Here is a 14770-nt window from a genome sequence, read left to right as displayed (position 1 = left end):
ATGTTAGTTTCATACCTCTTATCCATAGAACAGAAGGCCACGATGCTCCGATGCTCTATAATTTTCTCTCCTGCTTTTGTGACCACCCTACTGAGGTCAGTTAGTGGTTAAGGTTCCGGCACTAAATGGGGAGAGGGGACTGTTGATCAATAAAAGTGTATAGTTATTGGAATCCACTAATCCATTTAATCCAGCTGCTCAGGAGTGTAAAACAAATATCCCATTTCCAGGTAACAGCAATGTGCGTCCTGGGAAATCAGACTTGACCAATAAAATTAGACAAATGATACAGGTTTATTGGGCCATTATACAGTTCCCATCTCTCCCTACTGTATTCATAGTCTGCAGCGCAGCAACCTATTACATAGAAGAACCCACAACCTATCATTCCCGATCCCCCGTCAGGCGGTGAGGAGCTCCTTCCTTTTTCCACTTGTGTCATGAATTTGGAAAGCTCTGTGGTCTGTTCTTCTTACGGATTCCCGGTTACACAATGAATGACTAATTACTCGTTCAGTGGGAAGATTAAGCAAGTCTGGCAAGTATCCACTGTCAGGGAAATTAAAGTGTACCTACTCAGTGTTCATTAGAATGCAGTCTCTATAATGCATAGTTCCTACTGAAGGGACAAGGTACTCTTTAGGAGACTCTCTGATGAATTAATTTGACAAAGGGGTTGTTATAACTTGCCGCGGTACTGTACCGGATTATTCTAATGAAAGACAAAGCGTGTAAAATGCACCAGTCTTGTATGTTTAATGAGCACCTTGCACGCGGCTAGGTCTCTGCTTCTGTCTAATAGTGCATACAGGGGGCTGCAATGACACTGACAGTAGGAGACTATAGGTGACATGCGAGATCATAATTGCCCGGCTTCTTCCAGTGGGTGATTTTTCTTTCGGCCAGACTCTCGTCCTGATCACCTGTAGAGAGAGTAGAGCGGGCACCTCAGCTCCAGCTCTGCACACTTTCTAGGGGGTTGTAACCCTCTGCCAGTAACATCGCAGAACTTTGTAATTCATTTAACTTCATGGATCTGATGCTGATCAGGGAGAGAGCTGAGACTTCAAGTCTGGGTTAGTGGGAAAGTTGTGATCAGGGGCCGACCTAGGATGAGAGTAAAAGGACACAGCTGTTTGTTTTCCTGAAAGCTTTTTTTTTTTTCACCCCTCAGCAAGCAGGCTGAGGAGGGAGGAGGGTTAAGCAACAGGGCTACAAGTGGGAGGAAAGCAGGACAAGGGGGCTTTTGACTTGGGCCCTCTGTGAAAGCAGCTTTAAGCAGCGCACGGGGGACACCTGCTGCTCAGTTTTTATATTGCATCTAAACTCTCCTCTTTTTCAGGGTGCCAGAGGCCCTGATGGACCAACGGGAGGACCTGGGCTACCAGGTACCAAGGTAAGTGCCCTAGCAGGTGCCAGCTCCTTTCTACTTAATTTTCTACATGGGTGACTGACTCAGGAGTTAAATATCTCTCACTTGCAGCTTTCTAATCTTCCCCTTTTTAACCCTTCCGCTACCTGCACTAATAGCTAGCCCTTATTCCCCGGCATTTGCCAGCATTACTTTTCCTGCTTTATCCCAAATCACGCAGAAAGTTTGTAGAACTACTGCTGTCGTTAAACTACGACTTCCAGCAGGCGAGCGGACTGTTTGAGGATGTTGGTTGTTGTAGTTTGTAATAGGGGTTAGAGACCCACATATTAGTTACACACATAACGCCACCCTGTTCTCGGGGAGAAATGCCTCTCATCGCTAATATTTAGCCGCTCAGCACCCTTTCTCCATCTTGAACAATGACCTGTTCACAGGGCTTCCGACGCCTGCCAGTAGAAATAAGACTGAATGTTTATTTCAGTGGCCTAAAAAAAAATAAAAAAATTTCCATTTATGGGACCAAGCCGGCAGCTAGCATTGCACAGGGATAAACACTCCACTGGCAGCTAGGAAGGTGACTCTGTGCTGTTTCTGGCAGTGCGGTAGGCTCAAATAGGGAGTTCGTACTGCTGTGACAGTGAAGTCCTGGATTGTTTTATTATATTTCATCCTTTTGTCCTGCAGCCCTCTTCTCCTTCCAGGACCTATCTGTACCAGATGTGTATAGTGTCATCAAATTACACATCCTCAGCGCTTTTAGACAGCTAAATATTCATTACTTTCTCTGATAAAAAAAAAACAAAAAACGTTCCTTTAAGACCTATAAACTGCGAGCCACATTTTCTTATGTGAGGAATTCCTGAAAACCTGGCTTGCAGACTGGTTGGGGCACTTAAGTTGCCGTATGCACTAATGTGTAGAACAAATTGGGTAAGAATTGCAGCTCAGTATGATTGCAAAAGCCAAAACAGACCAAAACAATGGGGTTTTACTTACAAGCCTGTGCACGAGTCTTGATTAGTTGATCCGCTCTCCGCCTATATGTTTTGTTGTACAGTCGCATCTCTGCGCCAAATTGTTCACAGGTCCATATGAATCAAGCTGAAATGTCAGATCTAAATGAACAGCAAAAAGAGACTCCTCGCACATTTTACCCATTGCTCAATTCATAGTACATCGGGCGCTGAAAGTTGAACTGTTATCTCAACTTTAAACCAACCTGGGTGTTAAGTAGCCATTGTCTGTATCAAATCAGAAAGCATCTTTTATAATAACCTATTTGATAAGTTACAATGCGGTCTGCTTTTTTCCTTCAAATCATAGGATACAGATGTGTCCTTATACATCTTTCCTGCAGTCGCTCTAAAAGGCCCCTCTTGGCGTGCCAGGTCCTGTGAGACTTTGCTAGCGCCAGGCGTTGATGCCGAAAATGCGTCTGAATCTGAATGGAAATGCAGACTGTGCTGTTTAATATAATATGTGACGGTTGTATATCCGTGTGCAACTTATGGTGCATACACACGGTCAGACTTGCTAGATAAACGATGAACAATTTTACCAACGATTTCACGAACGATGAACGATTTCCGACAGTATTTAAATGAATGAAATCGTCCAAATCTGACTGCAAACACAGTTGATTTCAGATATCGTTATCTGACATGCGGGCACACGCATTGTTCGTCGACGCATGTCAAACATGTCAACGATATGAACGATGTAACAATTTGTACAATCGTTATCGTTCATATCTTCCAGAAAATCTGACCGTGTGTCCCCTTCCAATGTAGCGGCAGCAGCTTTTTTTCATTCCAAGTTCCGTTGTGCTTCATATACAGACTCAGGTGCACACAGATATACAAGTGTCACATATCACATTAATCACCACAGTTTGCTGGTGCGTCCTGGTCGCATCGCATTGTGACGTAGACGCATATTCGGTGGAAAAAGACGCCCGACACTAGCAGGATAGCACGGGACTTTGCGGCTCACTTACGCCAGGGAAGTCGCGCTGCGGACACATCTGTATTGTATGAATGCGTCTTCCTCATTTGAAAAGAGTTCCACTAGAGCTGCATACACACACAACGATTTTTTGACCGATAATCGTTAAACGATATCGTTTAACGATAATCGTTTGAAATAATCGTTCACTTTCTGAGTCAAATGATGAACGATTATCGTTCATGCGTGTTCACGTTTGTAGTTTGTAGTTCAGTCAGACTTGTCAACTGAACGATTTTCATTCAGTTAATATGCAAAAATCGTTTGTAGTTCATAAAAATCGTTCATTACATTTAAATGAACATAGTAAATGAACAACTTTAGTAAACGATTTTAGTTCATTTTTTCAAGGTAGAAAATCGTTAACTAAAATCGTTCATTAACTCAATCGTTGTGTGTGTATGCAGCTTAGCAATTAATAAAGGCAGCCAGCAGCAAGGATGGAGGAGACAGAAAAAAGTGAGAACCAATAGCGATGAGGGACTATTTTATCAATGGTCATAACTGAGTGCAGGGGGCAGTATCTGATATTTCACATTACGTTTCCCCATACGGCATAGGTCTGACTCAGTGATCTCATGGCTTATAATGGGTTATTGACTATTAAGCAACTGAAGCATCTACACACCACAAGCGCATCACTCTGGGAGGTGAATGAATATAGCATGTACAGTATAGTTTATAGAGCTCTGATACTACTCTCATATGGGATTCGTAATTTGTGGCTTTTTTTTAGATCAGAAGGTATTTAAATGCTGCTAAGGAAAAAAAAAAGTGCTTTAAAAGATACATTTATTGAACACGTTAAATGTAGAAATGTGTAGAGTTCAATGAGTTAAACTAAAAAAAAACAAAGTCCCACTTATCTTGTTTGCACCACCAGATCCTCCAGGGACCCGGTCCCACGCCCCTCTGCTCTGAAGTCTAACCGCTTAGCAGGTGTCTGTTTTCCTCTCCGTGAACTTGCCAAAGCAGATAGAGCAATGGGCAGAGTGGCGTGGGACTCTTCTGGGCTCTGGTGATCCGTGGACTTGGGGTACGGCCCATGCATGGGGAATATGACTCTTAATAGCATGCATACAGCCATTTATCTAAGTGACGTATATATACACAGTACATAAAGTTATTTAATAGTATTTGTAGCGTGATAACAGTTTTATGTAGAGCTATGGAAGTTCGGTTATAAGATACGAATACAGAACCAAAACAAAGGGTGCAGGAGACTCTGACTGTGGGAAATTAGATCTCATCAGTGCAAGATATAGAGCAATGTCTTGTAAAGTGTAGGATTCGCAGTGAACACACAGCGGAGAGATTTGGGGGGGGGGGAGATGTATCCAGCCTTCTTAAGAGTGGATGAGTACAGAAGTTACACGTAGCAACCAATCACCTTTTACCTATCATTTTATAGAACGTACTTGATAAATGCTAGGTGGGAGCTGATTGGTTGCTATGGGCAAATTCTCCACTTGCCCACTTCTCCAGTCTTTAGAAGTTTTGATACATCTCCCCCTAGGCCTCTGGTAAATGCTTATTAATATCATAGCAGTGGGGACACACTATCCATGTGGTGCGGCCAAACAGTAATGACCAGATGTACAGCGCACTAAATAAGAGCTGTTGGTGCAACTCCCCCATACTTATACTAGCACACAATAATTGTGTGTGTGTGTACACTACTTCCCTGATGTGGTGGATATTACTTCACACTTCTTCGTAAACAATGGTGGGGGGCACCCAAATCGCGCTGAATGATGCTGTCAAACCTGCGCACTCCAGTCATGTGGTGTAAGCGAGCGGTTACTGATGCGCGAGGTCAGGTGGACATTGACTACACACGACTTGGTGACTGGAAACAGAACCTCATCAATCTCCCCCTTCTACACCTTCCATATGATTCCCATCATAAATAATCGCTGAATGGTGTTTTCCCCCCCAGGACTTTAATATTTTGTAATTAATGGGAATAAACAAAACATTAAAATTAAAGGAAAAATAAAAAATGTCCCTTTAATTCATAGACTTTGAAGCATCACATCTATTTAAAAGTTTGAACGTATGGGGATTGCTAAAGCAGTTGGTTTATATTTGGACTGTTGTTACAGCTGGGATTAGTTCCTGTGTATTGGGCAAACACTATATGCTGCCTCTATCCAGCAATCAGCGAGGATTGATGACTTGTTTCATCAAGAGAAATGACTGCAGAGCTGGTACTCAATGAAAATAATATCATTCAAAAGTTCCCGTGTGGTGGCCTCTTCCCCCATCCACCCCAAAATAAAATGCAGGTGGGTCCTAATGTCCGGAAGCCCCACTGCTGTGGAGATCATTACCCCCACACGCTGATCCATCTATCCGGCTTCTCCACTGCACCGCTAATTCATATAACATAGAAGGCGCGTATCCTCAGGGATTTGTGGCTAGAGCGGCCATGTTTTGGACCTCTGACATGGTCACGCATCCTTGCCCCTAGGGACAGCAGACCCATTGGCTTTCAGCTTACGAGAGGATTATCACAAATCGGTGATGCCCACAAGTGGACTTTTGGAGGAAATAATGAGGTTATGGGACAGAGACAAAGACAATTGCATTCTGCTGGTAGAGTTTCGCTGGCCTAGGGATAGTATAAACACATGACTCTTTATCAAGCTTCACTGTGCTAATATCATTTATTTTCTAACATAATTTGTCCTGTAACCCTGGAATGTGTAGATATTGCTGCTTACAATTGCATGATCTTATTTGTGACGGTAAATAAAGACATTTATAGGTAGATCCTCTTAGTCATAGAAGTACTTTAAATAACAGGCAAATTTACCATTAGCGAGGCTTTGGGGCTGGGTAACTCCCATCATTGGGGGTCTTGGCCAGCAAGACCCCTCTGACCATGAAGCTTTCTGACATTCGAGTGATTTCTTTAAATGTGTTATTTTTTTGGGTACGACTGAACGTAACCCGTACTTTATAAATAGACGCTCCCGGTATATGTTTAAAGCAGTGGTCAGGGAACAGGGGTAAATTACCCACATGGGGTAAAAATAAAATTCCTGGGGGTAATGGACGGACAGCTGGGCATGCATATGAATATAGAATTCGGCCGCAGGGAGGCTCTAAACCGGACGCCCGCTGAGATGTTATTACCAGCGGGCGCCCAACTCCTTCCCTGCAGTGTAAGTTAAGTGTTTTTTTTTTGTACAAGCGGCACTACAGTTACATTATATGGGGGAACTACTACAGGGACATTATATGGGGGCACTATTACAGGGGCATTATATGGGTGCACTACTACAGGGGCACTAGTACAGGGCATAACTATGGGGGCACTACTACAGGGGCATAACTATGGGGCACTACTATATGATTTCCTTCCTTTCAAATCAAGGGGGTAACTTCGGCGTATCTAAATATATTTTGGGGTAAAAGGTAAAAAAGTTCCCTGACCCCTGGTTTAAAGGGTCACTAAACCTAATCTGCAAGTTTCCGAATATAAAGTATCTATACATAACGTACACAAATAGAGATGTGATACTTTTCATACCTTAATGAAATTTAAGATCATTACTTTGTCCATTTTTTTCTTTTGTTATTTGAAATGACATTTTCTTTGATGCAGATCTACCCCCGTTTTATTTATCTACTTACCACAACTCCCAGCATGCCCTGCCACCTGGAAAAAACGCAGGGTCTCCCGGCTGACGCACTGCCTTTTCGAGCCGGACCCGTTTGATGATTTGAAACTGAGGCTCCCTGTTAAGACAGTTGTTTTATTCCTCTGCCAATCGTATCACCGTTCCTTTCAACTTTCCCTAAATATTTAGGATTTTCTCTTAATTCGGAGAAACATTAAATGTGTCTGACAATGAAACATTTGTTGCCCGTCTCCCGGGCTCAGTGAATGAATCGGGCAATTGTGGATTTGCTCTGCCCTGTGACCCAGTTGTTCTCCATGAATGACAGCAGCCAATCAGGATGGTGCACGTAGGAATGCCCACTGCACAAGGCACCTGCTACATGAAGGCAGCGCTGTCTGGCCTGCAGCCTGATTTATAATGAGCTGTGTAGACACAAGGATACTAGTATGAAACCTTTCCCCCATGTGCAGTAGTAAATTTTAACATTCTAACCCGGGTGGGATGTTGCAGGATTGCATTCTCCGTGACAGGGCCGATCTTCCAAGCCCTGGTTTGGGAGGGGGCTGTGTATAGAGCGAGGGTGGACGGCTCCCGGCTTCCTGTTCCCACAGAGGTGTTGTTCTTTGTCATTGACTTGCTAAGCCACCCGCAGACAGTCTGTATGATAGTGCGGTGCCTTCATGCAGGCTGAGTAATGCTGGGGACAGGCACTTTACCCACTGTCATAGTCACCCCTGACCCCAGGACACACACTGACCACTCACAAATTAGTCACCAAGACGACATTCCTTCATCTCTGGTAATGGAGTCTATTAGAGCTAAAGGCCCTGTATGTTTAACTATAAGTGCTTTAAATGTATTTTTACCTCCATTTCTAAGTAAACTCACTCAGACGAGCCATACTCCTAACTAATGCGGGCCATACACAGTGCGATAAAGCAGCCGATCCGACGGATTGATACGATTTGGCTGCTGTATCGCACCGTGTATGGGCCTGATGTCGGACCGAGCGCGCATCCGTGGGGTCGTACATCGCACCCCCTGATCTTACTGCAGGATCAGTCGATCAGGGGGTGCGATGTGGGATGCCATGCAACGCTATGTGGGTGGGGGGGGGAGCCGGCATATTGGGCAGACGGCCACCCGATTGCACCATGTGTGGGGATTGCTCAGTATGTCCGACGTCGCATCCCCCGTTGCATGGCGCGGTGCCATCGCACCGTGTATGGCCCGTTTAAGGATGTAAGGAGTAAACTATTTTAGGATTGGCCACCTTGGTGTACACATCAAAACATAGTAAACCATACCTAATAATGACCGTATTATTCTTCTTAGCAAATGGCAGTCACCCCCCCCCCCACACACACCACCACCCTGGAGTTGGCTGCTATTTCCCCCCTACACTAAATGCTTAAACACCCCCTTTCTCCACCCTGGAGATGGCTGCAATTCCCCCCTACACTGAACGCTTCAACATTCCCCCACTCCAACTCTGGAGATGGCCTCTATTCCCCCACCCTGGAGATGGCCCCTATCCCTTCTCCCCCACCCTGGAGATGGCCCTTATCCCTTCTCCCCCACCCTGGAGATGGCCCCTATCCCTTCTCCCCCACCCTGGAGATGGCCACTATCCCTTCATCCCTTCTCCCCCTCCCTGGAGATGGCCTCTATCTTTCTCCCCCACCCTGAAGATGGCAGCTATCCCTCTCAAAAAAAAAACCACCCTGGAGATGGCTTCTATCCCTCTCCCCCACCTTGGAGATGGCCGCTAACCCCCCTCCCCCTGCCCTGGAGATGACCTTTATCCCTGTCCCCCCACCATAGAGATTGCCCCACCAGCACCTTGGAGATGGCCTCTATCCCTCTCCCCCACCCTGGAGATGGCCGCTACCCCCCCCCCTCCCCCTCCCTGGAGATGGACACTATTCCCCCACCCTGGAGATGGCTGCTATATCCCCCTCCCAGAAAATGGCTGGTACCCCCCTTGTGGATGGAAATATTCCTGCACAGCAACTGAACCCCCATAATACCAGCAGCGCCTGTTGCAGAGACCACCCCCATAACTGCAAGACGCCTGTTGCATAGAGACTGAAGTACCAACTGAGCAATCACCACTTTGGATCCCAAAAGACCCCTGAAACGACATGAAGGCTCTGAAAGAAAGCCGCTGTAGTGGTTATACAGCTGTGTCCTCTGCTGTCATCAGGTTGCGGCATGGATAGGGTTTGTGTTGGAAAGGGGTTTTGCCGAATCCTTTATAACATTTGTGCATTTTGGCCTGAAGAGCAAACCAAATCCCTTATAATACATCCTACCATTATTACCAAAATACATTACACAAATTATCCCTCTGTCTAAATGTCAGCCTCTAATCTACCCTGCAATCTGGCAGTACATTGAGTTATCTGTTGAAGAGGCTGCCCTTCTTTTAGTGAATTGATTTATTGGCTTGTAGTTGTCCATTAGCAATCTTTAATAAATACATATTTTTGCTAAAAATATAAAGGCTGTATTAATTAAACGTAATGTAAGACTCTACCTAGTTTAATTTTCTATGATATTAAGTCTTCTAACAAGGCACAACATTTAGCTTGCCTTCTTTTCTCCCTAATCCATTTACCACCCGCCATAGCTTTTCTCTTAATCTTTTTTAGATGTGATTGTGTGTGTGTGTGTGTGTGTGTGTGTGACAACTTTGGGCAAGGCATGATGTCATCAGGAGTGTGGTAATGTCTTAGAAGAGTTCTAAAGTATCATTCCAAAGTTGCTCTCCACACACTGCCATATTTCTGTGAAATCCATCCCACAGTCTTACCTTACTATTATAGACTGGGGTTCTTTGCAGACTGCTGTGAGATATTAGCCTGGCAGTCCCCAGGCGTTGTCAGTTGTATATTGTTTTGACTTTCAACTAAATTTCTACCAATGTAGATCTTCCAGAGAGTATAGTAAGCAGTTTAAATGTCCTATTTACAGGGACCTCATGGAATACAGGGCAAAGAAGGACTGGTTGGACAACAGGCAAGTACATTCATTAGATTGCATCCATGTCAGCTTGTGTTCTCCTGAAAAATGTAGGCCGAGTGTGACGGCAATATGTTATGTGCAGGGCAAGATGGGAGAAAGAGGACTTGTCGGGCCGCGCGGATTTACAGTAAGTAACAACACACAAACGCTGGCTCTTTGTTTTGGCAATTTGTTCGCCATGAACCCATAAGTATACAATTTTTACAGGGAATTCCAGGACCCTCTGGCCCACCTGGGGAGAAAGGAATTCCAGGGAACCCGGTAAGTGTCACAAGTACTAAGTTTTCTAAATTCTGACTCTGTGTGGGGTCTTCTATTTCTCACCGTTTCTGACACTTAATGAAACTACTTGCAGATCGGAAGCCGTACGAAGGAATTGCATTCTGTGACCCCTCACCCAATAATAGCATTCCAGACCACGCAATAGGAGAACCTGGTGTTATAGAGTTACTGACTAGAGCACAAGGAAAAGCTGGCGTTACCCATAGCAACCACGCAGACATTAACAATTGTCTAAACCATTGCTACTCATTCCAGTCCTTGGGGCACACTAACAGTGAATGTTTTCTAGGCCTCCCCAGAGGATCACAAGTGAAGTAAGAACCACCTGTGGATGTTTTCAAATGTGTCAGTCACTAATGAATAAACCTGTGCTCCAGCAAGGAGATATGGAAAACATGCACTGTTGGTGTGTCCTGAGGACTGGATTTGAGAATCACTGGTCTAAACCATACTGTGGAATTATGCTTAGAGACCGATTGGTTGCTGTCGGTAACGCCAAATTTTTCCTCTTCGCCAGTTTTCATAAATGTCCATTCTAGAGTCACTTGAGTAAACCATTTTAAAATGTATTTTTACAGCAGGGCTTTCCAATGTCAAAACTGTCAAGGCTTTATTCGTGAACATCTCTACTCCTCCAACACTTAGGGGTATATTTACTAAAGTGCAGGTTTTTAGAAGTGAGTTGTTGCCCATAGCAACCAAAAATCAGGTCTCAGACACAAAACATCATCGTTCCTGGACAAAAGTCCATGAAAGATGACGTTTTGCCTCTTTCTGAGACCCAATTTTTGGCGGGAAAAAAAAAAAATCAGAATTTGGCGGGAAAATCCGAACTAATCCGAGCATGCACATCCCTACCCTTAACAATATATTAAAAACATATATGATGCCCTCCTCGTGCATATACCCGATTAGCACTGTTCTAGATCAGCCTATGAAAGGATAATATTTTGGAACCTAGCATTCTAGAACCCTTTACAAAGATAAGTACCTAGAAGACACAGAAAGTAATGCTTTGATGCACACACAACAAATATACAGCTAAATGTAAAAAAAAAATTAGAAGGAACGACTATCAATATAAAACTTTCTTGCTGATGAACGCAGAGCATATTACGCAGCATACATAAACGTAAATCCTTCGCAGATACCTGGATCAAGGACATTTCAATAGCACTGGTTGCAGGTCTAGAATTATCCAAATCAGTACATATAATTTTATAAGATTACAGAATGTGGTATTGAATTTATATTCAAACAATATCAGGAGATTCCCCGATTTAATCTGTTATGGTATAATTGAAGGAGACCAGATCCTTAACAGTCTGTTTTCACTTAACTGGATTTCTTTCCAAAAGTGTTATATCTCTGTAGTGATAATCTGGCTGTCATTATCCAAGCCGCAGACTGTTTGGAAGAAGTCCTTTGTGACCACTGTAATGCTGTACTAGATAGGCAAGTAGATAGTGTGCTCAGAATTTACTACGCATCGAGTTTCAGTCTGGTTTGGTGAACGCATGGTTGATAGCTAATGAGTTTGTTAGCATAGAATGCCTCAGTGTTTCTCCACTGCTCCCGACAGTCACAGGTTGGAAAATACCTTCTTGTGTGGTATCTGGTAAGCAGATGGACCCCTTTATATAGACATAGTCCGGGTCACCAATGCTTCTGTCACTATCTGACCAGTCACATTGTTGGTGGCTTGATACCTGGAAGCACCATCTTTGTGAAGAAGTAATTTCAGGAAGGTCATTGATAGTGGTCGCCATCTTGGTTCATGCCTGGAAGACTTGAGTTTAGGAGCAGTCTTGGCCATCCATGCTGATGCATTTCAATGGCGGCCGCTATGTGTATGGTTATTTCCGAGCTTTCTCTGGACTATGTCAAACACATGTTCCATGCTAGAACAGCACATCGGCTTTCTAGGACGTTACATGGAAGGCTCAATGTCAAGAAAAGGTTACGATCTGACTGTCTTCTTACCTCATCTGTTATTGACATGTCCGGCATTACCAAAAGTATTTGTCTCTCTCTTTCAGGGGCCAGCAGGACCACAAGGACCCGTTGGGGCTTTGGGTGAAATTGGACATAAGGTATAAAGTAAACTAATGCCTCAAACCTCAAAAGCCATCTTTTGAAACCAAATGTCAAAATAGATCATAGATGTTTCGTAGTTCCAAGATTGCGTGAAGGGGCCAAATGGGCTGTAGCATGGACAACATGTATGGGTTTGCCGTCTTCTCCCCAGTGCATTGTGGGTCACATCAACAAGCATAGGGCACGGTGCGGCTGTTCTGTATGCCAGATAAATCTTTAGCTATAAAGAGAGCGTTGTTTCCGTGTTGTACAGCTTATCAAAAACATCTGATTTTGCAAAACAAATGTTAAAATCATTAAAAACTCATTCGATTTTGCCTACCCAGCCCAAAATGTAATTTGGGGTTAAGAACTACATTTTGGCTCTGAGTTTTGGACGGAGCACAATTGTTTGCAAAATCCTTCTATAGCTGCATAAGAGCGAGAGTCCCGCGGAACGGAGAGGTCAGATCTGGGTCTAGTGATCATGGTAAAAAGAATATGACGTCAACATTGTTAAAATGTCCACAGGTAACATGTCAAAATGTCGACATCTGAAAACCCGGCATTCTCGGAATGTCGATATTAGGGTTAGGCACTAGGGGGAGGGTTATACCCCTTTCAGACATACGCCCTGGCAAACACGGCGCTGAACCAGGTTTTTCAACACTGGTGTAACCTTGGTCCCAGCTTGGAGAACCCCTTTCTTTTCACACTACACCGGAGACCCGGGTTTTTTCTGGGTCAACCCCTTACACACATATTGTAAGCCCTGTCTGCCCTGGCATTCAGTTTGTATGAATTTAAAGGCCGCCGTCTGTCTCTGATGAGGTAATCCGTAACGGGAGGCAATCGGGAAGCCGACTGCCTAAATACTGGCAGCCGGCTTCCCAACTGTCTTATCCCGGCAAGGGTGAAATGCCGGGCGTCTAGATGTAGACGCCCGCATTTCCCCGACGCCGGGAGACCGGCGCCCGGCATCACGATCGTAGTGATGCCGGGCGCCGCGAGCGGACAGCCGCGGGGGGGGGGGGAGGGTTAGGGCTCCCGGGGGGGACTTAGGGTTAGGCACCCCCCCGGGAGGGTTAGGCTAGGGGGAGGGAGGGTTAGGGTTAGGCACCCCTGGGGGGGACTTAGGGTTAGGCACCCCCCCCCGGGGGACTTAGGTTTAGGCAGCGGGGAAGGGGGTGGTTAGGGTTAGGCACTTGGGGGGGAAGTTAGGGTTAGTCACCCCTAAGGGGGGTTAGGTTAGGTTAGTGGATACTTACCTATCCACGATCGGGATTTCCAGCGCTGTCGGGCTTCCGCTGCGTCGCACTCTGCTTCCGTCGGGCTGCCGCTGACGGGAATCGAACCGCCCGCCATGCGGCCGACGGTATTTCATACCAATTCCTCTGTAACAGCCAATCGGCTCGTTCTCTGCGCGACCCGGATCTAAAAATCCAGGTCACACCATTCAGACATAAGCCATGCCACTGATCTGGTTCGCAAGTTGCGGGAATAACCCTGGTTAATTGCAATGTCGCGGACCTGGGACTGTCAACTCGGGTCTGGTCCTTTCAGACATAAGCAGGAGCCGGATCGACTCTATGTGCACCGGCAAATTCCCAGGTTTTTGGCTCTGTGTGAAAGGAGTATAAGGCTACGGGGGGTGGGTAGGGTTAGGCAGTAGGGATAGGGCTTATGGACTCACCTGAATGCCGCTCTGTCAGATGACCCCACCGGTCACATGACCGTCGGGGCAAAGAAAATGCTGCAGCTATCGGGAGCAGGTAAGTCACTGCTGGGCCACCAGGAACGGTAGGTCGACATACTAACATGTTGACATTTAATCAGTATGACCATGTTGGCATTATGAATCTCCACATATCATACCTCACCCCTCTGTAGTAAGTCAGGGCTTACTGACATCTGTGTTTGTGTCATATGGTGCCTACACACTGGGCGATTTAAAGTGGACGATTGAACGATATCGTTATCGTTCAGTCGTCCACTTTATCGTCCATTTTTAACACGATGAACGATAACGACGACGCGCGTTCCCGCGGGTCGTTCGTCATCATCGTTCATCGGGTTAACATGCAGGCCAACCTGACGATGTCGTCAGGTTGCTGCATGTTGGGGAATGGGGGAAGAGAGCCCGGCGCTGAACGATATCGTTAATGATATCGTTCAGCGGGTGTGCTCAATGTCATGAACGACATTGAGCACACCCTGCCGGGGACACACTACACGATATCGCTCTGGGAGCATATCGTCTAGTGTGTACGCATAATACAGTTTTGAGAGTGCTACACGTCAGTAATAGCTAATGTCTAATCTACAGGCACCTTACCATCTCTCAATACAGACAACACTGTATGACTGGAACGTT

At 45.3% G+C, this 14770-nt stretch overlaps 1 protein-coding gene across 1 annotated transcript in view; it reads left to right on the top strand.

Moving 5' to 3' along the window:
• COL27A1 (collagen type XXVII alpha 1 chain) overlaps nt 1-14770 on the top strand; it is a 291443-nt gene that overhangs the window by 193127 nt on the left and 83546 nt on the right. The window contains exons 29-33 of the mRNA XM_088465795.1: nt 1343-1396; nt 9988-10032; nt 10121-10165; nt 10246-10299; nt 12360-12413. Of these exons, the coding sequence (XP_088321921.1) occupies nt 1343-1396; nt 9988-10032; nt 10121-10165; nt 10246-10299; nt 12360-12413 (252 nt within the window). The remainder of the gene's footprint in view (nt 1-1342; nt 1397-9987; nt 10033-10120; nt 10166-10245; nt 10300-12359; nt 12414-14770) is intronic.

The sequence above is a fragment of the Taudactylus pleione genome, unplaced genomic scaffold (assembly GCF_031769625.1).
Source record: "Taudactylus pleione unplaced genomic scaffold, aTauple2 ptg000003l, whole genome shotgun sequence".
NCBI classification, from domain to species: domain Eukaryota; kingdom Metazoa; phylum Chordata; class Amphibia; order Anura; family Myobatrachidae; genus Taudactylus; species Taudactylus pleione.
The sequence above is the reverse complement of the archived record's forward strand: the minus strand, read 5'-3'. Positions and strand labels throughout refer to the sequence as shown.